The sequence below is a fragment of the Mercenaria mercenaria genome, chromosome 17 (assembly GCF_021730395.1).
Source record: "Mercenaria mercenaria strain notata chromosome 17, MADL_Memer_1, whole genome shotgun sequence".
In the NCBI taxonomy this organism is placed as follows: domain Eukaryota; kingdom Metazoa; phylum Mollusca; class Bivalvia; order Venerida; family Veneridae; genus Mercenaria; species Mercenaria mercenaria.
The window spans coordinates 24,946,596-24,964,983 of record NC_069377.1 but is presented as its reverse complement, the minus strand read 5'-3'; the positions used below and the strand labels follow the sequence as shown (position 1 = coordinate 24,964,983).

The 18,388-nt window shown below is 34.3% G+C and overlaps 1 protein-coding gene across 1 annotated transcript; it reads left to right on the top strand.

Moving 5' to 3' along the window:
• The first annotated feature begins 726 nt into the window (after nucleotides 1-726).
• Nucleotides 727-3,636, top strand: LOC123537440 (biotin biosynthesis bifunctional protein BioHC-like). The gene is made up of 3 exons (XM_045321155.2): nucleotides 727-1,231; nucleotides 1,792-2,006; nucleotides 3,050-3,636. The coding sequence occupies exons 1-3, from the start codon at nucleotides 1,228-1,230 to the stop codon at nucleotides 3,545-3,547; spliced, it is 717 nt and encodes a 238-aa protein (XP_045177090.2). The 5' UTR covers nucleotides 727-1,227; the 3' UTR covers nucleotides 3,548-3,636.
• Nucleotides 3,637-18,388: the final 14,752 nt, after the last annotated feature.

Genomic DNA, 18,388 nt, shown 5'->3' with positions numbered 1-18,388 from the left:
GCCTATATTCCAAATCTGAAGTCAAGTCAATACCCTTAATACTTTTTTTAGTTATGCTCTGTACATGAAATTTGATTTGCAGATGTAGCCTTGCATTAACCTTGAGGTACAGTGGTCCGATTGTCAATTGAGTTCCAATTTTATCGTTATTACTATCGACCGTAGACCAACCTCGCTGACATTTTTAGGCTAAGCTTAAACTCGCTGGAGACTTTCAGGTACCAGCGCTATTTGTGGTAAAGCTGTTTTGGTTTCATTCAACGCGGCTTCTAATCGCCAATTCGGGCACAATCGATACTCCTCTCCAACGGAATTGTGGCACTTCTGGTGAAAGATTTGCGAACGAAAGAAATAAATACATTTATTGTAAGTGGTGTCTTTTGCTTTGTGTTATTCTGTTTTTGAAATAAGATATCAAAACTTCCGGCCTTGTTATCCAACTTTTTATCGGCCCGCCCGCTTGGCTCAGTAGGTGAGAGCGTTGGTCTACGGATCGCGAGGTCGCGAGTTCGATCCTCGGGCGGGGCGTATGTTCTCTGTGACTATTTGATAAACGACATTGTGTCTGAAATCATTAGTCCTCCACCTCTGATAATTCATGTGGGGAAGTTGGCAGTTACTTGCGGAGAACAGGTTTGTACTGGTACAGAATCCAGGAACACTGGTTAGGTTAACTGCCCGCCGTTACATGACTGAAACTGTTAAAAAACGGCGTTAAACCCAAAACAAACAAACAAAACAACTTTTTATCCTGAACAGTTATTCTAGAATAGTGAAAAAAGAAATGAGACATGGTGGAACTTCTGCAGGAAATTTTTCAAAACATCGCCTAACTAAAACACAATGCCGTATATAAATGTTCTTTTCTTGTTAACAGGTAGATACGGCAAACAAAGCATCACTTATTACATTAGTACAAAGCTTTTCACGTTGTGTTTGCTTTACTAGTATTGCTAAAATGGCCCAAAATGGGCACGCTGCTCAAGAGTTAAAAGATAAAATTGCACATAAAATAGTATGAATGTAACAATTACATTTTAATTCTTTAGGTAGTACCTACCATCAGTTCATCGCCTGAACACGAAAAGGGGTACTACAGGGTTGGCCTGTATAAAGCCTTTACAGAAAAGCTGTTGACCAAGGTTCAGTGAGGCACGTACAGAACAGCGATGTCCTTCTTATTCATAATAGTTGCATTACGGTCTTTTGAAGAGGCATGCACGCGATATGGGTAAAATATATAAATTGTGTCAGGAAAACAACCTGCATACTCAAATGCGAGACTGTGTCGAAGTCTAGATGCATACCCATGTATCGGTTTTTTTTTCTGAAATTTAAATTCGTATATTGTGCTAGGTGTTTGTTCAATTCATGTTCATATGTTTGTCCAGTACAAGAATATTTTTAGCCAATAATAAAATTAGCCCTTTGAAATTGGGTCTTTTATCTGTTCCTACTTAACAAAATTCAATTAAACATATGGCAGTCAAACCGAGAATTTTATCATAAAATGAAACGTTTTAGTATCTTCTTTTAGCGGTTGTTCTGTATTCCGATTAAACCTGCCATTAAACCAACATACAATACAAAAGGTATAATATGAGTTTTCCTGTTCGTATTTACTTCTTGTGAGTTATAGAGAAGTTTGCAGGTACATCCGAATAAGAGGTTAGTATCGGTACAAAATCCATGAAACGCCGGTTAGGTTAACTGACCGCCGTTATGTCGATAAAAGGCGCTAACGCAAACAAAACAATCTATTGTAAAGATAAAATCATCGAAACATTTTAGATGCTGGCTGTGGAACAGGAAATTATGCAAAAGCATTCATTGAAATGGGAGTCAGGAAGATGACTCTTCTAGATGCATCGTCTGGGATGTTAGAGAAAGCCAAAGGCAAACTAAGTGAATACATAACAATGGGAATTGTTACAGATGTTATTGAGGCAAAAATGCCAACGATCCCGTTTCCGGATGAAACTTTTGATGCTGTTATGTTTAACACGGTTTGTACATTTTACATAACAAAGTTTTCTGATAAAGTACTTGATGTTACACACATTTCATTTATGTTGCTTTAGGTTTAACGTAACAGCGAAACAAGGATCATAATGGAAATAAGAGATACTGTCTCTTTTTTGTGTCATCCTTTGTGTTGAAATGTACAGTTTAACCTGCAATAGCGGTCACCTGTATATAGCGGAACCATGCTTGAAACGGTCATCTTTAAGTCCTACCGTTTTAATTCCCTGTAAATGATCCTTTATTTAGCGTGACCTTGTCGAATGCTGTCAGCGGAAGTCTAATATTCATCAAATGCGCTACATCGGTCCCTAAAAACCTTATCTTGTGAAATCATATTATGCTTTTTTACTGATTTACCGTTGTAATGAAATTCTCAGATGATAAAGCTTTGTAAAACACTGAAATGTGTGTGAGTTATTTGAGAAAATCTGTTGTCCAGCGTGGAGTACACATTATCTAGAACTATCTTAAAACACTTAAAAAGTAAAACGCAATATGATAAACAATAGAACTCTTTCAAAAATTGAGTATTATTATTAACATTTACGAGACAGTACCTATTCCTGAAGATTTTAAAAAGGGGAAATCACACCCAGCTACATTTGTGTTTTATATTGCAGTTTACGTAACTGATTATTTTAAAACTTTTAATCATGTACACAGAAATAAATCTATTTATCTAATTATGGCGATTTTCCAGGTTTTGATGGTGGAGGAAGATCCGAGGTGCCCCTCCGTGCATTATTTCATCACGGGCGTGCACCTTGATAGCACCAACAATCCCGTTAGCCAGCTGGATGGCTTTCTCACACAAAAGACGCAACGTCTTGTGTGAGGCTCGAAACCAGCTCGTTGAGAGGCAATTAAGTTGTAATATTTTCTTAGGATACAATGTAAAATAGATATATCCTGGAGTCCTATGTTTTAAAGGATTCAAACTTCTTTGTAGCAAATCGCTCAATAAAGTACCCTTTTTCCGTCTGTTATCTGATAAAAGGTGATTAGTATTCTGTTTCTTCATTAGGTTATCAACCATCTTGACCGAGGGAACTCTGCTTTTCCGAACAGTGTGAATACACTCAAAGAAACAGTCAGAATCGTTCGGCCGGGTGGCTATATCATTGTATCATCAATGCTTGCAACGACAGCGTCTAGAGTCACGTGGTTCACACAGCTAAATATGGACTTAACGAATCGATTCATCGCCGAGTGCATTCTTTCTGTTGAGCAGTTTGATAAAATATTTGAAGATGCTGGTATAAAATGTATTCAGAAACTGAATATATTGGGTTCAGATATGTACAACACTTATTACAACCTGGATGGTCCATTAGACGAGTCTTGGCGTGCAACCAGTTCATACTGGTCATTTGCAACAAAGGAGGATGTTGAAGTAGCGGTACAGACAGTCCAAGAATTAAAAGCGAAAGGCGAATATGAGAAATGGGTCAAGGAACATGACCAAGCTAATAGTACAGGTCTTCTCACCATATTCATGTGTAAACCTCTTCTTGCAAATTAAGTCTAACATCCATAAATTTGTTTATCTGCAAACCGAATATACATCACAGAAAAATGTAACATTTCTGTAAATAAATATGTTGCAGCCTATCTCGGCGAGAATTTAATCTATTTACACTGTCTTGTCAAACTAATTGAAAAAGGTGATGTCAGAAGTAGGCATGCCCCAAACACGTTTGAACTTCAACTTCCGTTTCATACAGGTTTCTTGCTGTTCAAAAACGGTGCCCCTAGTTTCTGCCTGGAAGTAACCCGTCTCATATATCTTTCAACTGCAGTTCCTATTTTTGTGGTTGCGATGTGTGGCTCTGGCTTGCTTATTGTGCTCAATGTTTTCTGTGGATTTTCTCTACTGTGTTCCGTTAAGACAAGTGCCTGCTTCCTGCGAGGCGAGAAGGTATGACGGTAAGATGGCGAAGCGCAACAATACAATGATGAAGCACGACAGTACAATGGCAAGGCGCGACAGTACAATAGCGAATCGCGACGGTACGATGGTGAAGCACTACTGTGCGATGGACTGTAACCATCAGACTATCGTCATTCGCCATCGTACTATCGTGCTTTGCCATCGTACTGTCTCGCTTCGCCATTGTACTGTCGTACCTTAGCGCATTGCGTTCTTGGGAAAAAGCACTGGCCCTATCGGAACACCATACTTCTCTATGACAGTAAAGTTGGTAGGCAGGAAGTAGTGGTTAGTTGAACATTCGAATAACCCGCTAAATACTAATTCACAGTTAGTTATTCAAAATCTGGCGGCAAGTTCGATTACTTTTTAAACTCAAAATAAAAACACCAGTCTAGCAAACATTATCAATTTCGATGTATAGGTTCGCATGAATATCCAACTGCTTACTGGAAGGTAGGAGGTAATTAAATTTTCAGAAAAGCCAAACAACAAAATACGTAACAAAACAGCATGCGACAATGCTGCAAGTTTTAAGTGGGCGCGAAATGTTATATTATTATACGTTTGACACACTGTTATGTGTGCAACAGATGTCCTGCCGAGCTATAACTGAAATATGAACTGTATGATACACCTTACTCATGTACAAGTAAATGATGGGAAACGTGTTTTGCAATCAAAATATGAACTTGGTATATGCCAAAATTTAATTCTATCCCCTTATTTATCGGCCGAACAACAACGCCATTCTCTAAACCAAATATAAAGTAATACAATGTATGTTCAGAGAGATAATACAACAACAAAGATACCTATGTTCATGCTTATAAGGAATAATCATGATACTGACAGCTATTAACTCCTGAAAGGTCTATAAAAATTCAATGATTGTTATTTTTATGAACTCTCAAGTTCACACAAGTTTTCTATAAATATTTCTCAAGAGGCCGCAAACGGGAAAGAATGCCGGCAATAATTCATTACTTACAATCTCGGTATACAAGAACATAATTATTCAAGATAAATTGACCGATCTGTTAGGTGTATTGAAGAGCTTTTATATTATTAATGAATTCATCTATATTCTGTCTGGAAACTAAGAAGTTTTTTCAAGATATTTATTGACTGCAAAGCTAATAACAAGAAGTGAAAAACTGTGGTACAGTAACAAAATGAAAAGTAAGGAATACTGTTACAAACTGAGGTCCGATTTGTGTTATATAAAGATACTAACATCATAGGGATTAAGTGTTGTTATGCTTGCAGGTCTTTACGGATCATGGAAGCCATCTATATATCTGTAAAACAAAGTTCTACTAAAACCGGTGTTAGTGAGACAAGAATTCAAGAATTATAAAAATGTGGTACGGTTACAAATTAATAGTGAAGTCAACATTTTGATAAAGTAATTCTTTCCTCAGTTTATTACCGTATTCCTTACTTTTCAAGCCCAGTATCACCGGTTTTAGAGGAACTTTACTATATAGCCGTTTTGATTAACATATATGTGATAAAGCAGGTACTACATACCTAAACACGTTTCTGCAAAACCCATTAACTGACTAGAAAAAGGTGAATTCGCTAAAAGGAATAAAAGCAGACGAGGAAACAAATTACTGCCTGTACAGACATGTAATTCGATAAAAATGCATTTCATTGATGTCCGAATGTTTGTAGGGATAACTTTAACTGTCATATATATAAGTTATTAGTGTCAAACATAAAAACAACCTTTCATACTTGATTACGTTTGACTTCATGTAAATGCAACGCCTGTGGCAGTAAATATTCCTAAGTTCCAGAAATGTTTAATTCTTTTTATTATCTGACGTTTGCTTTAAAGTTTTAGGGTTGTAAATGTTAACAAAGATCATAGTTTGTTAATAACAATTCACAAAATTATGACGAACGTTCATGAAATAACTTAATATTTTATGGTTGTTGACTTTTTAGGTGAAAATTGTCTGGTATATGAGTATTACAGTAAGACTTTTCGCTGTTTTTATGCAAAAAAATGTATCATCGTTTTGTATTATGTTCCTTTTAATTATCCTTATTCACGTTCCAATAGAGAAGTTAAATGTTTTTTTTTATATATTCGAACTGGGTGAAAGACGATTTTACATGTAATATCAAGACTTAAATTCACTCATTTTGTTGGGGGCAGATACATAACTATTTTCGCCTCGTTCGTGCGCTTATTACCATTGACAAGTTATTACTTAATCCTATGATTCCACAAAACCTATTTTTATGATTTTTATGCTTTCGTTGTAAAAGTTACCCAACTCATTTCTTTCACCAAATAAGGGTTCTGTGCCCTAATCAAGTGGTACTAACAATCCTTTTCAGTAGTGATCGGGGTATTTATTTTGCTACAATTCGTTTGTAATCAGAAATAAATAAATAAATAAATAAAGAAAGAAAGAAAGAAAGAAAGAAAGAAGAAAAAAGAAAGAAAAAGCCATCAGAACCGACAAAGACAGGTTATTAACTAAGAATGTATTTTGCAATACTACATTTATTTGTCGGCACTGGTCCAATATTGCTGCTTCTCACTTCCGGTATTCTCTCTACCGACATCCATTAATTTTATAGAAACATTCTATTATAAAAATAACGCGGGATGATCAAATAAAAAGACTCTACGAACCAGAATAGAACGATTTACAAAAGTTTATCAGACAATACCAATAAAATTTGAAAATCCGCAACTGCCACAGAGAGCGTATTATTACGCTTTTTACAATGTCTGGCCTAGACGGCATTTATCCTGGGATGGGTCACCTCTTCTAATTATCTATTACATTCCCCATCCAGATGCTAAAAATCAGACATCAATATATTTCCAACGCTGGAATATCTAAAACACTTCTGTAACTTTAGTTGTCCGGAGTTTTCTTGACATAGCGCGTATTCCAATTTATAATTAAGCTTATAGAAATAGACAAGATCACTTATTCAGTTAATAAACTAAGAACTTTTTTTTTCTTCAAGACATAACAATTTGGGAAGTATAACGGAAGTAAAGTAAGCATTTGCAAACTGGGATTTTATCGACAGATGTTGATTTATTATTTCATTAAATTTGCGGACATATATCAGTATTGCCAAACCACTTTAAGCCATTAGGAGCCTCCAAGGCCGAGTGGTTAAGGTCGCTGACTTTGAATCACTTGCCCCTCACCGATATGGGTTCAAGCCTCACTCAGGGCGTTGAATTCTTCATGTGATGAAGCCATCAATTTGGCTTACGGAAGGTCGGTGATTCTACTCAGGGGCCCGCCCATGATGAAATAATGTACAGAGGGGCATCTAGGGTCCTCCTCCACTATCAAAGATGGAAAGTATAATGATGATGTAATTGTGTCGGTGCGACGTTAGATAAAAAAGACTAAAGCTATATTAATTATTAGAAAATCTTCTATTAAAAGTAAGAGGAAACAACGCAATACTAAAAAGATATGCCCCAATGTTATATCTTTCGTAAAATGGCGAATAATTAAACTTTTACAGCACAACGTAACACATTATAAAATGTTAGTCACCATCTTTTATGTCCTTTTATGTCGAACAACGTCTTTTATTTTCTAATATTGATGAAAACAAGAAGTCTCATGTTCGTAAAAGAAGTACGTACATGTATCAGCACTGTCTACTGATGATCCGTAGTAACAAAAACAATACACAACGAAATTGACAGAAACTTAGATTAAAACTTTTGTATAGTTTCTTCTCATTTCAACTGCTTAACTGACAATAATAGTGTTTCATCACAAATGACGAGAAGGAAATGACTCAGTAAACGAAGTCAAAAATGATAAGATTTCCTGAAAATTTCATTAGCTGCTTAAGGTAAAGTAGTTTTTACATAAAATATACATACATTTAATAACAATCAATTTCAAATCGAAATAGGATTCCGAGGTAACTTGGCAAAATATGTTTAAGTTTTTTCTTTAATTTTAGAGTAATTAATCTACGACTTTTCGGCGAAAAACTTGATAAAAATTCTCACAAAATGTTTCAAACGTTCAAAATCCATGATCTTTGAATAACTCAAACCATGAAATTGTTCGAAAACTTGACATAACGTACACTTTGAATAGTGTCTAGCGGTCCAGTGCTGGACTCAGCGTTTAGAGAATCGATTACCGATTATTGAGTTAGCCTGCAACAATATGAACCTCGGTTTCTCTAAACTGGACTTTGTTTCAGGAACGAGATTAACATTATTCTATTCGTCGAGCACAACTTAATGTACTTTAGACGAATAGTAATACTCCTTCGGCCCTATGAAAAGATAATTATAACAGCAACTCTTATAATTTATTAGCTGATATTAGGCAATTCTACTTCAAATATCACAACTTGATTGTTAAAGTTGTCTGTGGCATTTCCATTCGAAACGTCTTCTGGGGGAAAAGCCTGGTGCGCTCTACAGGATAACAAGTAATTTGTTTGGAATATGAAAATCCGTCTGACATTTGAAGCAGTTATATTGTTGCATGAGTTATTCTTATACGTAAAGGATTTGTTTCATCCAGTAAATTGTTTCTAATATTTATCCTTATTTGTATTACTGTAACTGTTCGAATATGTAGGTTTGTTTTCCTTTTATGTAAAAGTAATTTTGTCTGCACAATTTGATAGCTGCGCATTTGTTTATTTGTATTTTTCGTTGATCGAAAGATATGTTCGCCGGCTTTAAAATGAAAAGTATCATCTATCAAGCTAGATTCACTTAGGGGAATCATAAAATGGTGGGCTTTTCATAGCTGATATGGTTAAGAGCTTTGAATGTTGTGGCTCCGGTATATTGGGATTTTTGAGTCCATGTACCGCGCTAGCGGGAAATAGCGGTGTTGCACAGCTCTCATTACCTTTCCTGGGTTGCAGTCTATGCCTGTATAGCATTTATTATCTTTAGTTGGCACCATTGTCAATTCCCTGTCCGCCTTGCAATGCTCTGATAAATGTTGCCATGTTCAATGAATATTCTATATGATTCAGTAAAGCCTCCAAACAGGTTTAACTACTAAGGCTATATTTTTTCATGTGTTATTGCTGTGTTATGTAGAGATATGGAGCAGATTATTAGACTGAACAAAATGACCCCACCTAAACTATATACAAGTAAATGATGGGAAATGTTTATTTTTTGCAATTAAACCTTGAACTTGAACAATTAATAAATCATTAGAAAGGACGTGCTACTTTTTTACTTAATACCCCAGTCACACATACATGTACGGCGCGGATAGCTACGTCTAGCCACGGGTAGAAACGTAGTAATCCGTATCGATCCATACCTGAGCCGTACGGATTGGTACGGACTGATACGGATTGGTACGGATTACTACTTTAAGGTACGGCTCAGGTACGGATCGATACGGATTACTACGTTTCTTTCCGTAGCTAGACGTAGCTGTCCGCGCCGTATGTGTGACTGTGGTATTAGCCACAGGAGAAGTATAATTTACAGGGCGTTCACATTAACAACAACAACGATAGCAACGATATTGTCATCATAATGACGTATATGATATTGACGACTTTACGAACTGATTTACAAACAAAGATTCAAGGATTCTCATTCGCTTAAACACCCTCCCAGAAAATAAAGAAGTTATCTGTAAAGTGACAAAAGACAAAAGTATGGTGTCTGCAACATAGAAATGCAAATGAATTCTGTATACTAAAGTCTAATGTAGATTAATTATCAAATCTGATTAGATGCTTTAGAGAGCTATTCTATTATTAATGGATTCATTTATATTCTGTCTGTAAACATTTACAATTTCTTGCAACATACTGAGTTATCTCAAAGGAGCAATCAAATTTGTAACTAAATGACAAGTAAGGATACCAGAAACAACCCAAGATACGAATCACTGTGTATTTACTTTAGATCAAGCTGGATTTTGATATTAATCCTCGGGTTTATCCTGTAATTTGATCATAAATTCGTTTAAAAATAACTTATACGCGTATGAATCGACAATTTTCTTATTACGAAGTTATCAAGGAAGACTGAAAAATGTCTAAAAATGATTTTATACGTTTGCTCCGTACATATTTAAAAAATCAGATTTAGACTTTATAAATATATTCGGTTAAAGTGTGTGAAAATGTGGCACCGAAATATGTCTATCCGCTGTCGTATATTGAAATAAAGGATGCAACCCTGTACGTGACCATTTACGCCTTAATATGAAATGTGAAATATTCACCACTCAAATACTTTTTTTTGTAAACGACAACAAGCAGCAGGGTAAATTTGTTAGTTGAAGAAACAATTCGTCCACCGACTTTTGAATTTTGAGAAATAATTTCATTTGAAACAATATTGGAAAAAAACAGGCCTATATTTAAAGTCTATTTATCTATATGACAGTCCTTTTTTAATTCAACATAAAACATATTTCTGTAAAAACCTGCAAAAGATGAACTTGTTCAATCGAATAGAAGCAGACGATAAAACGGATTTACGTCTTACTCACGCATGCCAATCGACGGAAATACATTTCATTGATGTCAAAATGAGCATTTGCATGTTACAATTATATTGTCAGAAATAGCTATGTAGTATGAGAAGAATAAAGAAAAAAACAATACTGCAGTGTATTTATGTACTTATATTGTGCTTTTCTATTTTTTAAGCAATGTATAACTTGTATTACAGTATCCGTGCTATTTATACACTAGCTGTTACTTTTTACAGTCCTAAATTTTTATAGATACTTATGTTTGGCTCTTCATAATGGGAGGAAGTAAAAGAATGTATCCATCTATCTGTATCATTTAGTCAGATTTCGTGTCGCATCTTTTGATTTTAGGAAACGTAAATGCATTTCTAAAATCCATTTCTATCTAGTACAATGTTAAAAACAAACGTTCATAATTCGTCAAACAAAATAACAACTTTAGAATTGGCCTTTAAGGTATGACCTCTAGTAGTAATGTTTACAAAATGGCATATGCTTGATATATTCTTAAAGTTGACCGTTTTTCGCACTGTGTTGCAATTTTTAAACAACTTTTACCGCGACGGTTTAGAAATTTTGTATAATTTATGGTATTTTCTCAAGCTCAAATAGAGACAAATTTCAAAGTGATGGCCACTATTCAAATCGTTTGCAGAGAGTTCATTATTCATTTAAATTTGATAAAAGAAACATCAAACTATTGGTAAACAATTATAAAACACAAAATAAAACTGTCAATATCATTTTTTTCTAGGGTGCCTCAAGTAAACGGATTTTACTTCGTAAGATCTTGGGTCATGGTAATTTTCCAAATGTATTTGGTAAAATTATAAAACGTTTTATTACAAGAAGTTACGACCCAACTGATTTGAGACATACCGCATGTTTAGTGTTCAACCCGTTTACAGTTGGACACTACGCTTCCCTCTTTGATTGTGTCTGACGGAAGAGGGGGAGGACTCTATGATAAGCAGTTTTTAAATCCTACCAGGACTGAACTGTTTTGATATCTGTCTTCTGGCCTGTTTCGTCGGGTTCTTAAGGGTGTTTCTCTTGTTGCTCTGTCTTCTGAAAAGGCATTGAGTACATACGTTTTTGGTTCTAAAGGTTCGCTTTTTATATATTTATACACGAGCATTTTTGTGTTTTACATGTCATGCCTTTTTGTTTCCATTACGTGTGTTAGAGATTTACCTGGAGGGGATTACTTTTATTTACACTGCCCCGTGTCTTTGGAACATGATGGGGGTAAGAGTGAGGTTGGGTGCGCACTATAAACCGGTTTAAGCTCCCCAGTGGTGTTTTTGCCACTGACCGTTCCAAGGCGGTGCCCCACTGTGTTCCTTTGTTTGTTCGTTTTGTCCTAATGTGTTGGCTTTGTGTGTGCGCGCGTGTATGTGTGTGTGTGTGTGTGTGTGTGTGTGTGTGTGTGTGTGTGTGTGTACACGTCTGCGTGCTGTGGGTTTCGTTTTAGGGAAGCTGCGTTTTCGGTACGTGGCATTCTCTGCTTGATATTTGTCTTTGTTTTTTATTGAGACAGAATTCTAACTCCAACATTGAAAAAATTAAGGTCGAATACTGCAGGTCTGTTTTGCAGTTTGCTCACTTCATTCAAAAATAACCTTATGGTCCGTGGGCCAAGGCCAAACAATTTGAAAGTCGTAACCCAGAAATAAGGCAAAGGTTGAGCTATACCATGATGTTATACTATCATTCAGGAAACTTTTAAGGGTGGATGTTAAAAACGTTGGTGTCTAATAAATACGATTTAGCATTGCATAGGGATATCGCCGATTTGGATGGTAAAAGAGACATTTATGCGACTATTCTTATAACAAATCTTATCTTTTAATGTCTGAAATAATCAATGATTTACTTTTGTTGTCAAAGAAAGCTACGATATGTATTATATACTGAATAAAATGTAAAAAGTAGGGGTTGATGTACCCCACCCACCACATTAGTACATATATTTATGCGGGAAATCTTTAGAACTTTTAATCCTTTATAAAGGAACAGAATCCTAATGTTTACAGTAATGAAAACGAAATGAATGAATAATTAACTAAAATTTCAGACACCTTTACACTTTAATATCAGTTGGCTAAACCTATGGTTTATGTTTTATTTCTGGGCGAATTGCATACTGACAGACCTATTCTTTGCTAGTGCAGTAAAAATGATGAAAGTATTGCAAAAACTAAAACGACCGCAAACGTTTTATGGAAGTTCCCTATGGAGAACATCAAAATGGAAGCAGATCCAGCAATATAAGTCTTTATTCAAGATGACAGCTATTTCAAATTAATCCAAAATTATTATACATATGAGTTAATGCAACAAAAGTTTTTATATTTTGATGACTTTAGTTCTCTTCTAGCTTAGGTCTTCTTAGTAGTCATTTTGTACGTAGTTATTAAATCACCCAAAATTTATGTTTGTTAAACTACCAACAAATTAGGTTATTTAGTTACGCAGACTATACAAATTTAGACGGCCACCACTTTCCAAATTTCCAAATAACTGCTTTAAATTTGATCACACATGCACATATGAAAGAGGCGTAGCTCTTTAAAAGTCAAAACTATAACACGAATCACTTGATATTGATTGAAACATGTTACAGAGGATTTTACCGCTCACAAAATGACCACCTGAAACAGCTACATGTACAAATATTGATGAGCTACTACTGTTTAGATATTCAGTATTATAAAACAAACCAAATAAGTTTCCAAGGATTGAAGTTTGGTTATCCAGATCAATCTAATAAAGATACTGTCCTGTCATTTTCAAACTGGTCGCCAAAAGTAAGTTTGCAAACATACATATGGACAAGATTTAAGTAATCATTGCTGTAATAGAAGTTAAAATAATTTCAATTGAAAACTACGTTACCAATATGAACTACTTCTATTGTTTTAATCAAGATGGCGCCATTTTCAAAATGCGTACCGTAAAAGACATAACAGTAATATGATTTAAATACTGCTTTTATTTCTTTTAAATCTAAACATGTTACTCTCAATTTTCATTCAAACGATTTTGAATGTAGTTAAAATGTAATATTAATTTGTATCAGAATGGCTGCCTGATAGATGTTACATATACAGTGTATCCTAGTGGAATTATGAGAAATGGAGAATGGAACATATAATGAAATTGTCACTTTCTTCTGAGGTAGTGAAAAAGATCATTGTACAAACACTTATGTCTTTTTAAACATTTTAAAGGATTTATAATGTTCAATTGAAAACTACGTTACCAATATGAACTACTTCTATTGTTTTAATCAAGATGGCGCCATTTTCAAAATGCGTACCATAAAAGACATAATAGTAATATGATTTAAATACTGCTTTTATTTCTTTTAAAACTAAACATGTTACTTTCAATTTTCATTCAAAGGATTTTGAATGTAGCTAAAATGTAATATTAATTTGTATCAGAATGGCTGCCTGATAGCTGTTACATATACAGTGTATCCTAGAAATGAGCATATACAGTTCTAAACCTATCAAAGCAATTTAAGATGCATATATATTGATGTACCTTTAGGTTGTGCTTGAAAGTTTTATCTGTTTTGTTTGAAATAGAAATAGTCAGATATATCATACATCATTCAACAAAATCCTTTCAATGCGTATTCCTCTGAAATAGTGCCAAACTGTTATGAATATATCTGTAGTCATGCATTTGCTTGACATAATGAACAGGTAGTACAGAGCTTCGCAGCTATAAATTGAGCAAGTCCTGGAATCAAAAAGTCGTGTATCGTATCTGTTTTTTTATTTGGTTGTATGAGCAATAATTATTGGTATTGTTGTAATTAATATTTAAAGTAACGTATGTTTCAATCCCTTTTAGGATGTAGCTTAATGATTTTACTACGGAATAAAGCACTTAACTAAAAAGAGTTTTTACAGATATGTCATGAAGATATCAAATTACCACTGGCGTTTTCCAAGCAAATAGTACAGACTCTGTAAGTATGTAAATATGCATTTATACGTGTATGATGAACTTATTCTGATACTGATACCGAAAAGTGACTTCCACGCAACCTCTCATATCAAAATTTAGAGTATATTTCTGTCATATGGTGTACATAGGTGTTATAATGTGTCCTCTTGTGTAGTTCTAAAACATACGTTACCGAAATTAGATTAAGGTAGTTACTAGACTCAATGGTTGAAACATAGTTACATACCAAGGTAATCTAAATGTAACAGTTGAAATACACCAATTTTTGAACGAACTAGTTTCTTTGTATTTGTTAATAGTTTTGAAAACAGAATATTGAATTTTAGTAAGAACGCAGAACTGACAATAATGATACCACAATCAGGATATGAACAAGGAGTCTTATCTATGTTTCCGTTAAGGGAATGTAATATGAATTCGCAGTTCAGTAATTCCGTCCCACATTTTAAGTGATATTTGAAAATCATCATGGTCAGAAACAGAACTATTTTAAAAAGCATGTTTTACAAAAAGTGTCATTTGTTTCACTACATGTACCCATGTTGTACTGTATATGTATGATGCTCCATAAGTTCAAAATGTGCCGTGTTTATTTACTTCAGGAATTATATCAGCAACTTTGAACACATAATGCATATAAACCGATAATTTCAGTGATGAATACAATCTTACCTTCCGTGAATATCAAAACAACGCATTAAAATATAAAATCCTCTGTCTTGAAACCGCCTAAGTCCATCGAAACCCCAAAACTAAAATAGCTTTAATGTTACTTAATGTAGCTTTAATATTACTTAATGTTCTGTGTAATCTTGGTAACGTATGTTTCATAATATATTATTCATTTCATCTTTGTAATGCTGTAAAAACTGACTGAATTGGTGCTTTGCGATGCCAGTAAGCATGATTTATGTATTAGCCTAGAATAATTATATACGAAATATAAAATTGAATAGGTGACCTTTAAAACCTAGGTAGGAGAGGTGGTCTAGTGGATAAGGTGCCGGCCGCTCAATCCAGTGGTTCTGGTTTCGAGCCTCACTAGGATCACGACCATGACCTCTCATATGGCACCAGTATTGGTTTCTCCAGGAATCGGACTCAAAGAGTGGTTTCAAAAGGCTTGAAGCTTTCATTACAATCGAGCTATAACAAATAAGTATAAACTAAAACCTAGGTAACGTACATTTGATTCTTAGATACCCATACGTTCTGTATTTATTTTGAATGAAAGACAAAAATATTCAGACTGCGTACAAACTGTAACCAAGTCTATTGTTAATTATCAATATGCTATCTTTTGAAGCAGAATCCATAAAATGCTATTAAATCTATGCTATCTTTACAGTGATGCTGAAAGAGGCACCGTTGTTTTACTGTAGTTTGTCGACATCCTATAATTGAGAATAGTTACAGGGTTAAGTCCAACAAAATCATAACGGTCATGTGTGCATAGTTTATTTTAATTAAAAGCATACAAATGCAATTGCTGGAGTATTTTCAATGTTGCTAATTCTTCAAGGTGGAAATTTGAGTGGCGGCTGTTACGTATGTTACATTTTAAAGTATCTTTATCAAATAAAGGTTAAAATTATACATGTAAGCTTACTTTGACATCTAAAATTGAAGAAAATTATTGGTACCCAAAACCTTTCTGAATGAAACACAAATAGGCTTGATTTATTGAGAAACAGCATGTGATTTATATGTATTACATTTGCATGCACGTTGTCTATAACATAGAGTGATTGCAATATTTCATATTTTCTCATGAAAATATATAAAATTGTGAATCTTAACACAATTATTTGATGATGTCTTATTAAAAAATATAGTAAAATATGATAATTTTATGAGTTATTTAAAATGGCAAAAATGTAGCTCGGGTGGGTGGGGTATTTTGACCGCTAAATTTTGGTAGAAATCGTCAAAATTTGGAAAACTTTGTTACAGTGAAGCTTTAATTGATTTAGAACAGTTACATAAGCAAAACTCTAATATCTGAAAGTCAGTATTGAAACAATCTGTTAAGAATTCGTGTGTAGCCAACAATACTTTCAAAGAGAGAGAATTCCGCATTTTTCATACACAAGGTTTACTAAAATGTGTATAATTTTTATTTGACATACGGTAGAAAGCGACATCCGGTCTTAAACAATCCCGGAATGAATGTATTAATGGCTGAAGTGGATGAACCTTTGCCTAATTTCTGGGTTACGAAATCGAAAAACTAGAGGACTTTCAGAAACTGGCCCACAGACCATTAGGGCAGAAGTAAAACCTACCTACATTTTTCCACAAAATGTACTCTAAAGAGTGAAGGCAAATAGAGAACTTTTACCGCATGTAACTCAGTATTTTTAAAGATGTCTAACTCTACCCCTTCTGTTTCAGAGGTAAATTCACTTTGAACAGCAAGAAATGAATTTTTTCCACTTTTGTATCATAAATCAATAATAAGTCTTGAAAAAAGTAAAAACTTACTAGAAAAAAGGAAAATAAGGAAAATAAAATTTGGTCCCAGCGGGGCTTGAACCTATGCCCTCCCCACCCCCCACTCCCTGAAAATTGCACTCAAAGTAGGTTTATGGTAGGAATTGAATACTCTTCAAAAAGGAGGTACTCTATTACGGGTCTAATACCTTAAAATAATAACTATGTCGTTCTTGATCAACTGAAACAGGTTTTTACGCAGCAAATATTGCCTGTTTTGCAAGACAAAGAAATGTTTTCTCCAATGATAACATGATATCAATGTAGATATTTTCGAAAGAAATAATTACCATCTTTTCAGTATTTGATTTATTTGCAGTGTCTGATACCTGAATTTAAGAAGGCCATTAAGTGTAAACCTGTTATTAGGTTATAGAAGGGGAGAAGAAATATTGATAGAAAGTGCTTAAATGTTACAGTGACGAATTATTGTTTAGAATGAAGCTGACTCGTCTAAACATACCATGCAATTAAAGGAAGTCGGTGCATATTAAGAATGTGTATCATTCAAAGAAGTACGTTTGTGCATCTTGTAATTATATACCTGACGAAAACGATTGGAGCTGTCTCTGAGGTTTAAAGAGAAAATAGAGTTAACTAACGGAAAGAATATTTACTTCTTTTAACCTGTTTTTAAAAACTGACTAACTGTCTTATCAGTTTAAATTGTTACTGAAACATGCGAATGTCATTTATAGAAATAGCTGAAACACAAAGGTACAAATGGGTTTTTATAGGTTAGAAAACACATGAGAAAATATTTGTACCGTTGAATTTCATAAATAAATAATGGATCTGAACACGATGCATCTTAAGGGGTGAACGGACAAAAGTTTTTCGTTTTTTTTTTTGTAAACAAATAAGAAGTGTTTTTAAATTCACTTCGAATTATTCCGTTAGTTTATACAATTCTGTCACGAATATAAAAGCACTTCAAACCTCAGTGACACTTCACATCGTGTATTTGTTGGAAGACAAACGTATATTTCTCCATTTTTTTCATATGTTGTTGCCGATTTCCTATCGCTTATTTAGATAGTTACAATGCAAAGGGGCAAATACTGGTGTCAAAGGCGTGACATTAGTTTTGAAATAAACCCAGCTCATGAAGCTGGTTTATTTGTGCAAGTCGTTTTTGGACTCAGTCTGTATAGACCTGACACCATTTTAGAGCTAGATCACAGTTTTGCAACAATTTGCCTTAATAAATTAACAAAATATATATTGATACTAGATTTTTAATGTAGAAAGTGCATTTGCCTTGTGACAATATTGTTAGTCACCACTCAAGAACTTGTTACTATATACTGCATCAAATAGTATGGACATTATTCTGCATCAAATGATTTAGACTACATTCTGCATCAAATGATATGGACTATATTCTGCATCAAATGGTTTGGCTAAGTTAAACAGGTAATATTTTAAAAAGATATACTGCATTTAAATTTCTGGAACGGATGTG

Coding starts and splice junctions, on each gene's coding strand:
- LOC123537440 (XM_045321155.2), top strand. Junction 2,007..3,049: donor ATGCTGTTATGTTTAACACG/GTTTGTACATTT, acceptor TTTCTTCATTAG/GTTATCAACCATCTTGACCG.